Source organism: Bos mutus, chromosome 24 (genome assembly GCF_027580195.1).
Source record: "Bos mutus isolate GX-2022 chromosome 24, NWIPB_WYAK_1.1, whole genome shotgun sequence".
Lineage (NCBI taxonomy): Eukaryota > Metazoa > Chordata > Mammalia > Artiodactyla > Bovidae > Bos > Bos mutus.
Window position 1 is genome coordinate 56392106 of NC_091640.1, and position 17038 is coordinate 56409143.

The 17038-nt window shown below is 41.1% G+C and overlaps 1 protein-coding gene across 4 annotated transcripts in view; it reads left to right on the top strand.

Annotated features, from left to right (window-relative positions):
- WDR7 (WD repeat domain 7) overlaps positions 1 to 17038 on the top strand; it is a 357488-nt gene that overhangs the window by 287506 nt on the left and 52944 nt on the right. For all 4 annotated transcript variants that reach the window (XM_070362049.1, XM_070362051.1, XM_070362048.1 and 1 more), the window contains one exon: positions 624 to 723. In XM_070362049.1, coding sequence (XP_070218150.1) covers positions 624 to 723 — 100 coding nt within the window. The remainder of the gene's footprint in view (positions 1 to 623; positions 724 to 17038) is intronic.

Sequence of the window (17038 nt, forward strand, 5' to 3'; positions counted from 1 at the left end):
CAATAGGCACAGTTATCGTTTGGATAAACTGATAAATGTGGAAACTAGAAAATTTGCCAGATAACTTTTTTTGGTGAATAACTCTCTAATTTCATTTCAAATTACTGATATGAACATTTAAGCATAACGTGTTTAATATACTGGTTTTTTATTATTGTTCTGCTAAAAAATATTTTTCATTCCTTAATACCATAATAAACCATGAAAGCATAATTAGATTGAATATATAAGCCTTTTCATCTTTTCTATTTCTGTTCGAATAGAAATATTTGCATAATAGTCATTGTAGCAAAACTGAGTTTTCATGTTTAATCTTTTTGTTTTTGACCCTTACTTCTTATTTCAAAATTCAAGGATGTTTGTAATTATGAAGTTGTTTTCTATTGAAAATAATTATTAACAGGCCTAAGTGGTATTCTGCATCATTTTTCTTTCAGTTGATTTTAAGAATTACCACAATGAAACATTTTTGAAAAAGCTCCACTTACTAATTATGGATATACTTATTTAACACTGTTTATTGGAACTGGCTTTAATCTGCAGTGTGTGTTGCTATCCGCTTCGACGTGCAGGTCATCTCACCTGTTTTTTCATTTTCGCTGTTGTTTAAATGTTCAATCCAGGTTCTACATGGTCAGCTATTATGAGCGGAATCACAGAATAGCCGTTGGAGCTCGCCACGGTTCAGTGGCCCTGTACGACATTCGGACTGGAAAATGTCAGGTAAATAAATCATTGTGACTTCCTCTCCATAAAGTCCGCAGGTTATTGAAAGGAGTGAGAGACCAGCACTTCACCAGTTGACGTGCTGAGCTGCGGGAACATTATGGATAATGCTAAAGGGATCAATAGTGTAATGAAGGACTCAGAGAATATAGAGCCCTACTGTCTTTATTCACTGGGAATGAAGGGCCGCCGCAGACTTGCTCATCACAGGGCCCTGAGTAAGGTGGTGGTACTCACAAACCCCTTTGCAATAAATCTTTTCTTCCTTTAAACAAAGTTTTCTGATTTTCTTATTCTTATCATGTGTTTTGTGGGGGAAAAAAACGTGATGATACATTATCATGATTAATGGCTAAATGAAAATTCGCTTTCTAAGTAAAATGAGATCTTTAGCAATTTGAGGACAGTATTCTACTCAGTTCAAGAAAGGCAGAAATCACAATGGCATTTGGTGTGGTTCTGGAAGAAGGAAGCCAAGGCTCTATTTGAAATAATATATTCCTTTTTATGCTTTGATAACTTCCTATGCTTTTATACAACTTTATTATTGATGAGAAGTTCGTCTGGGTCTTCATCTTGACCACTTGGTTCTCCAAATGTGCCACTTGGGTAGATGGAGCACATCCAGCCCCACTTGATGTCAAAGTGATCAGTCTCTTTATCCCAGAGTCACCTTGTTGCTTAATGGCAGAAACAAAGCTAGTAGGCGGATCTAGCTAACAAAGCTTCCTGCTCGCGGTAATTTATAGTGGTCACTGATGAGTAACTCCAAGTCGCTACCCTTGTCTTCCACTGTAGCAATGGTCAATGCTGCTATATTCAATCATATTAGAGATTGTACTCAACCATAATTGAGGTATTCAACTGTATTAGGAGTGTTCAGAAGGAATATGAATATATCATGCAGCTAAATTTTAAATTGCCTCTTGTATTTAATAAACTATTAATTAGTTCCCCAAAAGCTTCTCTGGCAGCTTTCCATAAGATAGATCTAAGAGATGGCAGCAGATTGGTGGTAAAAGTTTCAGGGGTCAGACCAGCTTAGAGGGTATCATTCAGATTTAACACGTTTCTTTATACAGTCCTTCTCAGAGGCCCTGAGGCATGAGTGTCCATTGTGCATTTCCTGTGAGTGTGCACCATTTACCGCACTGATTAACTATTGAGTTTCTTTTGTGTGATTTTTCTTTTAAGACATTAACTCCTTGTTGGTGACTGTATTGCTTTACTCTGAGCTCTCACTTTAAGCAATGAAACCGGTCTGAATACTTGCTTTAAAAATCAAGTTACACGTTGCCTATAACGTTTTCCTCTTGAGAGACAGTCTCCAAGCATCATTTTCAGAATCAGTTGTTATATATTGGAGTTCAGTTGACCCTGAACGTCGCCGGGGTTAGTGATGCAGTGATGCGGTGGTAGTTGTAGAGTCAGTCATGTCCGACTCTTTGCGACCGCATGGATTATCTGTCCAGGCTCCTCTGTCCATGGGATTCTGCAGGCAAGAATACTGGGGTGGGTAGTGTTCCTTTCTCCATGGAATCTTCTCAACCCAGGGATCAAACCCAGGTCTCCTATACTGCAGGCAGATTCTTTACCATCTGAGCCACCAGGGAAGCCCCACATGTAACTTACAGTTGACCTTCCGTATCCCTGGTTCTGCATCTGGGGATTCAGACAGTGCTGGATGGTATAGAGCTGTCATAAGGACTAGAAATCCAAGTATGAGTGGACCCACGCAGTTCAAGCCCCTGTTCTTCAGGGGTCAACTGTATATTATTATTAGCCAGCTTTAGAGAAATAAGCCACAAGCATCCACAAGATGAAGACCAAAAAAAAAAAAAAAAAATCGAACAAGGTGATCTTTTCAAGCTTCTTTAAAATTAAAGTGAGGAAGCCATAGAGAGGACACCATTGCCACCAACAGAGGGAAGAGCGAGGCCTTGTCGTAACACCCAGAGGAGTGAAGGAAGAACCCCGATAAAGAGCTGATGAGGACGGAGCAGGCTGCCCTGAGCACACACCTCCTGACAGCTGCCCTGAGCACACACCTCCTGACACTTCCCCTCCCGCTGGTCTCAGCGATGATCTTAATCAACATGCAAAAAGCATGAATACTTTGAATATCTTATTCCTTTTAATAAAAGTATTTTAGAAACACTCATCAATCAATGACATTCTTTCTTAACAGAAATCTGTAACATCACATGTATTTCATTTTGTTTTCGTGCCTTATTTTACTGAATTTTGACATTTCAGTGTCCCTGTGATATTTTTCTACTTCAGCTTCTTGATTTTGATATCCCAGTTGTCATTAGTGTTGTACGACGGAATAACCTTTACCTTCCAGCGCACTGTGAAAGGGAAGGTTACCCTTTCCTCTCATCTTTCAGAGCATGAAAACAAAGCTAAATCTCTAAAATCAATCTTAACTGCTTTTGCCAGTTACCAGTTTTATCCAGTGACAATGAGCTCTTAAGGGATTCTCTTAATTCCTTCCTGGTATTAGTGTTGTAGTGTTTGAAATAAGTGAGTCAACAGTTGAAACAGAATACATGAGTATAGTTGGCATGTTTAGAAATGGTATTTTAGAGGTGAATCAGAGGACTTGGAATTTTGAACTAGAAATGCAGTAAAATATTTTTTGAATTAGCTGTTGAAATCAGTGAACAGAGAGAGTGGGACAGTTATACTAATGTTGAACAAAGACATAACATATGACATAAAAGATGTAGAAGGGACACTTAGTAAATTCACTGGGCTCCAGGGGTAGGTTCCAGTTAGGTGGAAATATAAGGGGCAGCCACCTGAATGAGAGCCCCTACTATGGGAAGACGCACCGTGGCCTGTCCAGGATGCCAGAGGCGAGGCAGTGTCCTTGGGCCCAGTGGGAGCCCAAGGACGGAAGAAGGGGCACAGCACATACAGGGTCCCTGTCGTCCTTCGATGGGCTAGCAAGGGATAGACTCAGGAAGTCAAATGTGTTTCCCTTATCTTTTGGCATTAGCATCTATCTTTCTTAAAGATCAGTCTTCTTACGACCTCTTCTTGTCAATCTAGTACAGGCGATTATACAGAACTGCAGCTAAATGTGCATTCAGTCTGGAATATGAACTTTACTCATATTGAGTTTGCAAGCTGTTGCCCAAATCTGCCTGCCACCTGTTGGAGTAAGTAAAATTTTACTGGGACACAGCCAGGTCGTTCATTTAAGGATCGCGTGTGGCTGCGGTCACACTGCGGTGGCAGAACTGGGTGTTTGCAGCCAGCAAAGACTGTGTATGGTCCACAAAGCCTAACACATTTATTGTGTGGCCCTTTCCAGGAAAAATTTGCTGACCTCTGTCTTAGGTAATTAGAGGAGGAGGAGTTAACTCATTCAACTGAAAAGTGATCTAAAGCAGCATAGGGGCGTCTCTGGTGGTCCAGTGGCTAAGACTCCACCTGCCAATGCAGGAGACGTGGGTTTGACCCCTGCTCTGGGAAGATCCCACATGCTGTGGGGCAACGAAGCCTGTCACCACAGCCACTGAAGCCCGCGTGCTCTAGAGCCCGTGCTGTGCAACAAGAGAAGCCACAGCAGTAAGACCACGCACCGCAGCTAGAGGGTAGCCCCGCTCGCTGCAGCTAGAGAAAGCCACGCACAGCAGTGAAGACGCAATACCGCCAAAAATGTAAAACTACATAGAAGTAAATTTTAAAATGTACAGTGTAATATATTGGAGAAGAACAAAGAGAAACTTGTGTGACTTAAATCTGATCGGAATGTATCTCAACTTTGCTGAACTGAAGCTTCCTCACTATATAGTGGTAACAGAAATAGTGCCTGTATGTGTGAGAAGGAAGGTAATTTATGTAAAATTCTCAACAAGTAGTATTCAGTAAGTGTTGATTATATTAAAATAAAATAAACTTGGAAATGCATTACATTGCAGTGAAATTACATTAACTGTGGAGAATTTTAAAGATAAACCTTGAGACCTCAGAATGTTATATATATGTATATAAAGCAAACATCAGTAAGTGCTTAAAAAATGTTAGTCATCATAATTATTATTTAGTTATTAATTAAATAAGACAAAATCAACCCCAAACTTCTTTTCTCTCTTACTTAGGTGTACATGATTTCATCCTAGCTATATCTATTACAAGTTCTTTTTTAGGATTTTGTTGTAGTTGTTGCTCTTTATTCCAAACAATTTGATTAATCTTAAACGTAGAATGAGTAGAATATCAAACCAAGTATTTAACAAAGTTAAGATTATACTTATTGATCTGTCCTCAACCAACCATATATAATGATTATTCTTCATCTATCCTGATTTTTGCATAGCATTAATCTGTTGTCCTACTGATATATTTTTTAAGTAATTTTTTGAAATCATTACAAATACTACTTTTCATGTTCCTGCTATATTAAAATTTTTCTGAGTAAAGCTGATATTTAAATATGGTATTCCCAACTGCCAGCATATCTCAGTTTTTGGCCTATCTGTTTGCATATATTTAAAGTCTTATATTAATTAGCCCTCACTGAATTTTTTTCAAGGATTTTATTACTGTGTAATTTCCCACACCTGTTTGCTTCAGCATCGTTTTTCAGATATGAAAGATGGGGTTAGTGAGCCAGTCGTCTTGTGATTCTTATTCAGTTTCTAACTTATTAGCATAATTTTCTTTGTAGTTTCTCTTGCTTTCAACAGACATGGCTGTGAATGTTCTCATTCTTATTTGCATGTTATTTATTCTTTATCCTTTCATTACTTATCTTTGTTGAAACTCAGTCCAGTTTTTTTCTAAGCTTACTTCTTTATCATAAATTACAAGCCTTTTAATGCTGCTTAGATGGCTGCTTTTTTAACTCAAAAGAGAACTGTAGTTAGAATCTCAAGGATTGTTGTTTCCTGGTTTTTATTGGGTTTGGAGTTGGCTGAAAATTTTTACATTCTGCTTCATCTCTGGATCTGGTGAGCTGTGGCAGTTCCCGGTCTTAGTTCCTTCCTTCCTTCATCACTTTCTCTTTCTTCTGTCTCTTTAAGCTTTGAAGCTTCCTGTAACAATTATTTTCTTACAGGAATTATTTTGTTTTCATTGACAATAATGACCTACTGATGCCTGGCCAGTCAAAATTGAGTAATTTCTGTAATTTTCTTGCACACCACCCCCCCCCAAAAAGTCCAAATATAATGCTTGAATGATTAGCTTTTACATGAGAACTAGGGAAAAGGAAGATACATATGTAGCTGGTGAAGGAGCAAATCAGCCTCCTTTTCCTCTGGAAAGTGAATGAAATTTATTGATTGTCTCCTCAGATTATAAATGTAATTCACACTCATTATAAAATAACCTCAAGCAATAACAAAATATTTAAAGTGGAAAGTTAAAGTCCACTGTAACTGTCCCTTGGCGTTGATTCCTGTTTAGCTATTTATTGTAAACACTTTGAGTCTTGTTTCTGAGATATACAAGTAAGATTATTCTCTCCCTCCTCCCCAATAATTTAAGGGTTTCCTGCAACCTGTTTTTACCTACTCACTATGAGTCCATATATCTCATTCAATAATAGCAAGTAGTGCCTACTGTTGGTGGCAAATAAAGCAAGTGTGGCTCCTGCCCTCAGGGAGCTTCTGTTCAGTGAGAGGAGACAAACAAGCTGAAGAAGAAAATATCAGGGAGCGGTGTGATAACAGGAGGAGTGACTGGCTGCCTACTGTAGGTGCTCAGGGGTGAGCACGTGGAGGGGGCTTCGTTTAACCCAAGACTATGTGACCACCTCTAAGAAGAGCATTATAAGGACAAGGAGCAATTAGGACAACACCTAAGGTGGGAACACCACTGGGAATTTGGGGGAACAGAAAAAAGACAACTGTAAAGTGCATTCATTGTGTTAGCAAGTGGAAGAGAGATCTGAGGTGGAGTTTGCTAGGAAGGCAGGACCAATCGCGAAGGCCAGGGTGGGGATATCAGATTTTATTTCAGTGTGATGGGCTGCCATTAGAGAATTTCATGCCAGGAAATTATATGATGTTAAATGGTTTTTTTGCATTTTTCTTCTTGTAATTGATTTCTAGTTTCGTAACTTCGTGGTCAGAAATATATGATGTTTTTAGCAATTATTTTTTTCTTGCTTTGCTTTTGGAAGGCATTTGTTCTTTATTTCAAAACTTTGGAATCACAATAGACACAGTATTCTGCAGCCTAAAAAAAAAATCCTAATAGGACATCATAGCTAAACTTCCTGGTCAAACACCATTGTTCTAACATGTTCTTTACAAAATATAAAAAACATTATAAAGCTACTGTTCTGTTGATGAACTCTTCAGATTAAGTCCCGCTCTGGGCTCATACGAACACAGCTGCAATGAGCATCTTTATACACTGGTGCTTTTCTCTCTGTAGGCTAGATCCTAAAAGGAGGAACTGGTTTGATCTGTTTTTATTTGAAAAGATTAATGGCCGCTGAGCTGCAACTAGGGTTGTTGCAGTAGCAATGGAGAAATGCAGGCACGAGCAGGGTATGTTTTGGAAGGAGAGCCAGCAGGTCTTAATGATTGTTCACATGTCGGGTGCAGGGTTGGGGGATTCAGGGCGAGGCAATGGTGAGAGAAAGGAAGGGCTCAAGGGTGACTCATAGATTGGAGTCTTGAGCAGCCAGATGGATTATGGTGCCCTTAATAGCTGAGAGGAAAAACAGGCTACGTATGGGTGAAGGTCAGGATTTTAGGTTCTGGGCATGTGAAGTTTGCAGGGCTGTTTTAGTCTGTTTGAATGACTACATCCTATTCCAGTACACAGGTGGGGGATTCATTAGCCGATCCTCTGTCAATGAACATTTAAGCCCCCTGCCCCCTCAATTTTCACCATTTTCAGCAGTGCTGTATTACATAGTCTTACTTCCATACGTTTTTCGTCTGTCTGATTTTCTTAGGGCTATTTCTGAATGCATAGTGCTAAAGATTTGTGCGTGTGATCACCAAAATGCTCTGAAACTGCTTTCTCATAGTTCATGGGCATTAGCTTTTCCACACTCTCCCTAATATTCCTGTGAATGAAAGAATGACTCTTTTTTTAAAAACGGATTTATTTGTCTATGGCTGCACTGGGTCTTCACTGCTGCGCGTGGGCTTTCTCTAGTTGTGGTGAGCAGGGACTATGCTCTGGTTGTGGTGCGTGGGCTTCTCATCACTGTGGCGGCTCTCACTGCAGAGCACAGGCTCAGCAGCTGTGTCACACGGGCTTTAGTTGCTCCGTGGCAGGTGGAATCTTCCCAGACCAGGGATCGAACCTGTGCGCCCGTCATTGGCAGATGGATTCTTATGTACTGTACCACCAGGGACGTCCACAGAAGGACTCTTGAACTGCAGTCATTCTCATAAAGAATGAAGTTCCACAGCTGGAACTTCATTTTATTTACAAAAAATAAAAATAATTTTATGATAACTCTTCTCTGTATCAGACACTGAATTATGTGCAAGGGATAAAGATAAATAAATATAAACTGTTTCTTATAAAGTCCCTCCAAGGAATTTATACTCTGGACTAGAAGTCAGAGGGCTTCCCGGGTGGCAGTAGTGGTAAAGAGCCAGGCTGCCAGTGCAGGAAGCGTAAGAGATGAAGGTTTGATCCCTGGGCTGGGAAGATCCCTTGGAGAAGGAAATGGCAACCCACTCCAGTGTTCTTGCCTTGCGAATCCCATGGACAGAGGAGCCTGGTGGGCTACAGTCCGTGGGGTCACAAAGAGTCCAATACAACTGAAGTGACTTAGCACGCAAGTACTATAAGACAGATACAAACCCAGAGCTGAAATACTGTGATTGTCCCTTCCACGGGAGCGAGCTGGAGCATGGTGGGGAACACAGGAAGAGCACAGGCCCAGGTTTGTTTAGGTGACTAGAGAGAATGGTCTGGTAGGGCTCTCTAGAAAAGATATCAGAGCTGAACCATTAACTATAGGAGTTAGGCAGGAAGGGGAGGAAAGGGCCGTGATTCCAGGCAGATGACACAGCATCTGCAAAGCCAAGAGGGAGAAGAAATATAGCGGAAGCAGGTTTATGAAAACCTGAGAGATGTGCTCCCCACTGTGTGTATGTGAGTGGTTCATGTTATAGCAAAAGCAGTACACTGGGAACCACACAAATCTCAGGAGAAAAACAGTCATTCCAATAGAAAAGTGGAGACACCGCTTCTCTGTGCTTTTTTTTTTTCTTTCTTTTCTGGGGGCTGTGTAGCTTGTGGCATCTTAGTTCCCTGACCAGGGATCAAACCTATGCCCCTCAGTGGCAGCAGAGAGTCCTAACTGCTGCACCACTAGGGAATTCCCTCTATGTCTTATTGAATGCTAACTCAGTAATATAGATTTTATAAATCAAGTTTACATGGCATTAGCAAAATGTAAAGCAAGAACTGAATGCTGGCATTTTCCATAAACAGTCGTTTTAGGAAAAGGGGGCTTGGCAAGATCTGAAAATGTTTTCAGCATGGGATTCAAAGCATTCTGATGAAAGTGAAAGTGTTAAGTCGCTCAGTCGTGTCCAACTCTTTGCAACCCACAAGGACTGTAGGCTCCTCCGTCCATGGGATTCTCCAGGCAAGAATACTGGAGTGAGTTGCCATTCCCTTCTCCAGGGGATCTTCCCAACCCAGGGATTGAACCCTGGTCTCCCACTTTGCAGGCAGATTCTTTACTGCCTGAGCCTCTAGGGAAGCCCTAATTTTCTCTAATGCATTGAATTCTGGCGAGCGCTCTAAGGTTGCTGCATATTGCAAGGAAGCTAACGTTCAGGCTCGACAGTGTCAGCAAACACGCTTATATGAATAGAAGTTTGGAGAACAATGTCTTTTTCTCTCTAAAAATAACAAAGATTTTACTTCTAGTTAGGAGGAGTAATGGCCCTTAGGGGTTTGGTGGGCAGTAAGACTGATGTTTCTTTATGGCAGAGTTTTGAAGCTTCAGGCACAGTTTTCATGGAGCAGAAGTCTATAACGCTTATACATCAAGGGCATTTATGTGATGATTGCAAAAATTGCAGTGAGGATTGACTACAGTGCTTAGTCAGGCCGACATTTTAGGCCTTTTCTTCCTGTTCTTTCAGGAGCTGGTTTTGTGGCAGGTGTTTCCTATGACATTCAGGAGCAGCAACCAGAAATACGGCAGAAGGGATGATGATAAGATGAATGGTTGAGGAAGACAATGGTTTTCTGACGCCCTGTTGAATTACCTAACAAGCTTCCCGTTTTAAAAATGCAATGCTATTTAGAGAAGAACCTCTAGGAAGACAAAGAGATATATAGAACAGTCCTTGCAATTAGACCATCATTTACCCTGAAAGTTTAAAATTTTTTAAAGAATTATTTTAATGGAGCACATACAGATGTATTTTTCTGTCGTCTCTCTGCCTCATCACTCACTGAGTGTTTCTGAAGTCCATGTTGTACTTTGAATGGTAATATTTAAGATTTTTACACTGAGGAAAAAAATTAATTCATGGTAATATCTATAGTTGGAAATATGTGAAACTGTTTGTTTCCAAACACAACAGTTATTACAAGCATTTCAATATCTTTGTAAAAGCATTGATTCCCAAAATTCACATTTTATCTACATTTCTCAATGCCATTTAATTTCCTTCCTAGCCTTTTTATTTTTCCTGTCAGTATATAAAAAATGAGAATATTGACATGTGTCTACAGATAGATGTATTTATGGATTCTGTATATATTTAGTCCAGAAAATTCAAAAACATGAGGTAGGAGAATCACAGTGCACTGAATTTATTCTGGATTCAGTGCCTTGTATTCTTTATATCCAGTCTTGATATATAAAATACTTAAAATCTGGTATATTTGCTCAGTCATGTCTGACGCTTTGTGACCCCATGGACTGTAGCCCACCAGGCTCCTCTGTCCATGGAATTCTCCAGGCAAGAATACTGAAGTGGGTGGCCATTCCCTTCTCCAGGGAATCTTCCCCACCCAGGGATTGAACCTGGGTCTCCTACACTGCAGCTGTATTCTTTACTGTCTGAGCCACCAGGGAAGCCCAGTTTAGGCATAGAGGGGAGTTTTTAAATAAAGGGACTATGGAGCTTTTGGAAAGATTTCATACTTAGGATATTTTATTTGCAAAGTAATAGAAGGCACGAAAGAGACTTTCAATTAAAGGATCTGTTATCTCATGTAACGAAACATCTAGAGGCGGCTGGTGAAGTGAGCAGTCAGCAGTGTCGTGAAGGACCCTCCCTTCTTCACCATGTTCAGAGCATCCGTCTCTTGGGCTGGACCACTTCAGGGTACAAGATGTTGCCACAGCACCAGCAACCTATGCAGAGGATACCATCCAGAGGCAAAAAGGCCATCTGAGAAAGTCTGTTCTCACGTCTCAGTTGACCAAGATTGCATCACATACCCGTATCATCCACTAACCCTAACCCTAAACCTGTTGCTGGCAAAGAGAATGAAATTATGATGGACTAGTGGGAGTTCAGTCCCGAGATGAAGGCTGTCACCTTTATTGAACACAGGACCTTGGCTTGAGGAAGGCAACCAGCATTTCCTTCCCAAGGGAGTTTGGTGGTCTGGCCCTTGGAATGATGTAAGATGTGATAAACAGGAAGGAAGGTTGACGAGATCTGGGTTTGGGGCCTGCCCTTCCACCTACTATCTTTGACGCCTGGAAATTATGGGCCTAATTTTAGGCCCTTATAAAGATTAATTAAACTAACATAAGACATTTAGTTTCATGACTGTTACAGTCTCAGTAAATGGTAGTGGTGGGTTGATTCATGGTCATCCTTAATATCCAATTGTGAGTTTCTGAATTTGAAAGAGTCTTTTTGATGTAAGAACAAAACTCTTAATGGGAAATCTGTCCCAGCAAAGGAGACTAATAGTAACACAACTTTAGAAGAATCCACTTTCCCTTCTCTTGGAACAGAAACAGTGAACTGGAATGCTGAAGTACTGGGCAAGGCTCATGACATCCGGCTGTGGTCCCTTGCCATGTTCCGTCCGAGGCCAAGGGCCCCTTCCCTTCATCGCCCGAGAGGGAGAGGCCTGCCCTGGTTACTCTCACTGTCCCTGTTCCCTCCCAGCCTGGTTGAGCTTGTGCTCCAGCATCAGGGCTGTTAAGCTTCAGAGCTGTTAAGCAGATGCACTTGAAGACAGAGTAGACCCTTAGAAGTAATGTGCACTTACTCCTCTGAAGGTTTCGACTGTTTAAGTAATTCTGCTCTTCCCTAAAGTTACATCTTAATCGAGACTATTCATTAATGCAGTGAGAGGCACTGGAAGCATAGTTTACTTTCAGACAAATGTCAAGAGTAAGAAAACATCTGTATAATGCCCACAATACCAAATTCAATGCTTCTTTCTCATATATATGAGGGCGGCCCTTTGTGGCCATAAGAAAGCCAGCTGCCGTAAGCCTCTTGAATTTCTCTGGGTGAACATTCCAGCATATGGCATCATTACTCTATTGCTGTAATTTATGTAAATATGTTGCCAGACATGAATTAAAACTTATCATTGTAAATCTACAAGGATACAGCTATAACTCACACAGATTTATTACCCGTAGACATGTGTATCAGGCCTCTGGAGTTACAGCCTCTGCAGTAGACAGAGGTTAAAGAAGGGAACAGCCTACATGCGCTTGTACACTTCCCGCCGTTTGTCACTCGTCGCCAGTGCTGTGAATACAAAATGCAGCAGGTGGATCGTCTCTCACACAACACAGGCTAACGGGCAAATTTCAGGAAGAAAGCAAAACGGAAGATCACCAAACAAGGAGCCAGAAAGCTTAGACCGAGACCCAGTTACTAGGTTCATTACTTAAATTCTGTGAGCCTAAGATTACTAGGTATAAGACTGGTTTTTCAAAAACCTATTCTTCTACCCCATAACACTTTGCATGTTTTTGTGAGGTAGCCATTCTTTCATTCATTCATTGAATGAACATTTCCTGAGTGCCTGCTGTATATCAGTTCAGTTCAGTCACTCGGTTGTGTCCAACTCTCTCTGTGACCCCATGGAGAGCAGCACGCCAGGCCTCCCTATCCATCACCAGCTCCCGGAGCCTGCTCAAACTCATGCCCATCGAGTTGTTGATGCCATCCAACCATCTCATCCTCTGTCATCCCCTTCTCCTGCCTTCAATTTTTCCCAGCATCAAGGTCTTTTCCAATGAGTCAGTTCTTCACATGAGGTGGCCAAAATATTGGAGTTTAAGCATCAGTTCTTCCAATGAATATTTAGGACTGCTTTCCTTTAGGATAGACTGGTTGAATCTCCTTGCAGTCCAAGAGACTCTCAAGAGTCTCCTCCAAAAACACAGTTCAAAAGCATCAATTCTTCTGCACTCAGCTTTCTTTATAGTCCAACTTTCACATCTGTACATGACTACTGGAAAAACCATAGCTTTGACTAGACAAACCTTTGTTGGCAAAGTAATATCTCTGCTTTTTAATATGCAGTCTAGGTTGGTCATAGCATTTCTTTCAAGGAGCAAGCGTCTTTTAATTTCAGGGCTGCAGTCACCATATGCCATGATTTTGGAGCCCAAGAAAATAAAGTCTGTCACTGTTTCCATTGTTTCCCCATCTATTTGCCATGAAGTGATGGGACCTAATGCCATGATCTTAGTTTTCTGAATGTTGAGTTTTAAGCCAGTTTTTTCACTCTTCTCTTTCACCTTCATCAAGAGGCTCTTTAGTTCTTCTTCACTTTCTGCCATAAGGGTGGTGTCATCTGCATATTGGAGGTTATTGATATTTCTCCTGGCAATCTTGATTCCAGCTTGTGCTTCGTCCAGCCTGGCATTTTGCTTGATGTACTCTGCATATAAGTTAAATAAGCAGGGTGACAATATACAGCCTTGAGGTACTCCTCTCCTGATTTGGAACCAGTCTGTTGTTCCATGTCCATTCTAACTGTTGCTTGTTGACCTGCATGCAGATTTCTCAGGAGGCAGGTCAGGTGGTCTGGTATTCCCATCTCTTTCAGAATTTTCCACAGTTTGTTGTGATTCATGCAGTCAAAGGCTTTGGAGCAAAAGTAGATGTTTTTCTGAAACTCTCTTTCTTTTTCGATGATCCAGCGGATGTTGGCAATTGATCTCTGGTTCCTCTACCTTTTCTAAATCCAGCTTGAACATCTGCACGTTTACGGTTCACATACTGTTGAAGCCTGGCTTGGACAATGTTGAGCATTACTTTGTTAGCGTGTGAGATGAGTGCAATTGTGCGGTAGTTTGAGCATTCTTTGGCATTGCCTTTCTTTGGGATTGGAATGAAAACTGACCTTTTCCAGTCCTGTGGCCCCTGCTGAGTTTTCCAAATTTGCTGGCATATTGAGCGCAGCACTTTCACAGCATCATCTTTCAGGATTTGAAATAGTTCAACTGGAATTCCATCACCTCCACTAGCTTTGTTCGTAGTGATGCTTTCTAAGGCCCACTTGACTTCACATTCCAGGATGTCCAGCTCTAGGTGAGTGATCATACCATCATGGTTATCTGGGTCATGAAGATCTTTTTTGTATAGTTCTTCTGTGTATTCTTGCCACCTCTTCTTAATATCTTCTGCTTCTGTTAGATCTGTACTATTTCTGTTCTTTTTTGTGCCCATCTTTGCATGAAATGTTCCCTTGGTATCTCTAATTTTCTTGAAGAGATTTTTAGTGTTTCCCATTCTGTTGTTTTCCTCTATTTCTTTGCATTGATCATTGAGAAAGGCTTTCTTATCTCTCCATGCTGTTCTTTAGAATTCTGCATTCACATGGGTATATCTTTCCTTTTCTCCTTTGCCTTTAGCTTCTCTTCTTTTCTCAGCTATTTGTAAGGCTTCCTCAGACAAGTATTTTGCCTTTTTGTATTTCTTATTCTTGGAGATGGTCTTGATCCCTCTGTCCTATACAATGTCATGAACCTCTCTCCATAGTTTTTCAGGCACTCTGTCTATCAGATCTGATCCCTTGAATCTATTTGTCACTTCCACGGTATAATCGTAAGGGATTTGATTTGCTGCTGCTGCTGCTAAGTCACTTCAGTCGTGTCTGACTCTGTGCGACCCCATAGATGGCAGCCCATCAGGCTCCACCGTCCCTGGTATTCTCCAGGCAAGAACACTGGAGTGGGTTGCCATTTCCTTCTCCGATGCATGAAAGTGAAAAGTGAAAGTGAAGTCGCTCAGTCATGTCCGACTCTTAGCGACCCCATGGACTGCAGCCTACCAGGCTTCTCTGTCCATGGGATTTTCCAGGCAAGAGTACTGGAGTGGGATGCCATTGCCTTCTCTGAAGGGATTTGATTTAGGTCACACCTGAATGGTCTAGTGGTTTTCCCTACTTTCTTCAGTTTAAGTCTGAATTTAGATAAAGAGTTCATGATCTGAGCCACAGTAAGCTCCAGGTATTGTTTTTGCTGACTGTATAGAGCTTCTCATCTTTGGCTGCAAAGAATAAAATCAGTCTGATTTTGGTATTGACCATCTGGTGATGTCCATGTGTAGAGTCTTCTCTTGTGTTGTTGGAAGAGGGTGTTTCCTACTACCAGTGCGTTCTCTCGGCAAAACTCTTGTTAGCCTTTGGCCTGCTTCATTTTGTACTCCAAGACCAAATTTGCCTGTTATTCCAGGTGTTTCTTGACTTCCTACTTTTGCATTCCAGTCCCCTATAATGAAAAGGACATCTTTTTTAGGTGTTAGTTCTAAAAGGTCTTGTAGGTCTTCATAGAACCATTCAACTTAAGCTTCTTCAGCATTACTGGTTGGGGCTTAGACTTGGATTACTGTGATATTGAATGGTTTGCCTTGGAAACGAACAGAAATCATTCTGTTGTTTTTGAGATTCCATCCAAGTACTGCATTTTGAACTCTTTTGTTGACCATGATGGCTACTCCATTTCTTCCAAAGGATTCTTGCCCACCGTAGTAGATATAACAGTCATCTGAGTTAAATTCACCCATTCCAGTCCATTTTAGTTCAGTGATTCCTAGAATGTCGATGTTCCCTCTTGCCATCTTGTTTGACCACTTTTAATTTGCTTGATTCATGGACCTAACATTCTAGGTTCCTATGCAATATTGCTCTATATAGCCTCGGACTTTACTTCCATCAGCAGTCACATCCACAACTGGGTATTGTTTTTGCTTTTGTTTTACTGTATATCAGGTACACATTATTTTTTTAGTCTGAAAGAAATCCTTATTTTTGCAAAAAGCAAAGTTAGGCTAGAAAAATGAGGTGTTTTACAGAAGGATATGAAAGGGCTTTGAAAATTGCCAATTTCATACAAGGGGAAATGATTATTACTTGTAATACTAAGCCAGTATTCTTTGCAGGATAATGTATTAATATTTGTGTTTAGTTCTCCATGGATGGTTCTATCTGTCCATAAGTTCCTTTTATAGAAAATCACTGGGCATTTAGGGCTTCCCTGGTGACTCAGTGGAAAGAATCCACCTTCCAGTGCAGGAGCTGCGGGTTTGAGCCCTGATCCAGGAAGATCCCCTGGAGAAGGAAATGGCAACCCACTCCAGTATTTTTGCCTGGAAAATTCCATGCACAGAGGAGCTTGGCAGGCTACAGTCCCTAGGGTCGCAAAGAGTTGGACACAACGACTGAACAACAACAACAACAAACTGGGCATTGTTCTTTCCAAATGAGGTTACACGTCAGAATCGTGTAGAAAATTTCAAAATAGATTCCTCCTGCCTCAACCCTTCTGAATTAGAATCTCTGAGGCAATGACCCAGATTTTAATAAGGTTGCTGCTGCTAAGTCACTTCAGTCGTGTCTAACTCTGTGCGACCCCATAGACGGCAGCCCACCAGGCTCCCCCATCCCTGGGATTCTCCAGGCAAGAACACTGGAGTGGGTTGCCATTTCCTTCTCCAGTGCATGAAAGTGAAAAGTGAAAGTGAAGTCGCTCAGTCATGTCCGACTCTTAGCGACCCCGTGGACTGAAGCCTACCAGGCTCCTCCGTCCATGGGATTTTCCAAGCAAGAGTACTGGAGTGGGGTGCCATTGCCTTCTCCGTTTAATAAGGTACTTCCAGGTAATTCTAAGGCAAATTGGAGTTGAGAAACTGTGGGTTTGTCAAACAAAATAACAGATTATGTGAGAGATAAACAGTTTGAATTTAAGTCCCCATGGTTTAGAAAATCAAATGATTTTTAAATAAGGAAAAATAGTTTGCATTAGATCTAGAATCATATAGGCTAAAATGGAGCCTTAAGATGAGTGGAACTTGATCGGGGGTGGGGGTGTGGAGTATTACCATTGAGAAAGCAGTACAGAAATACGGAGGAAAGGTTTAGG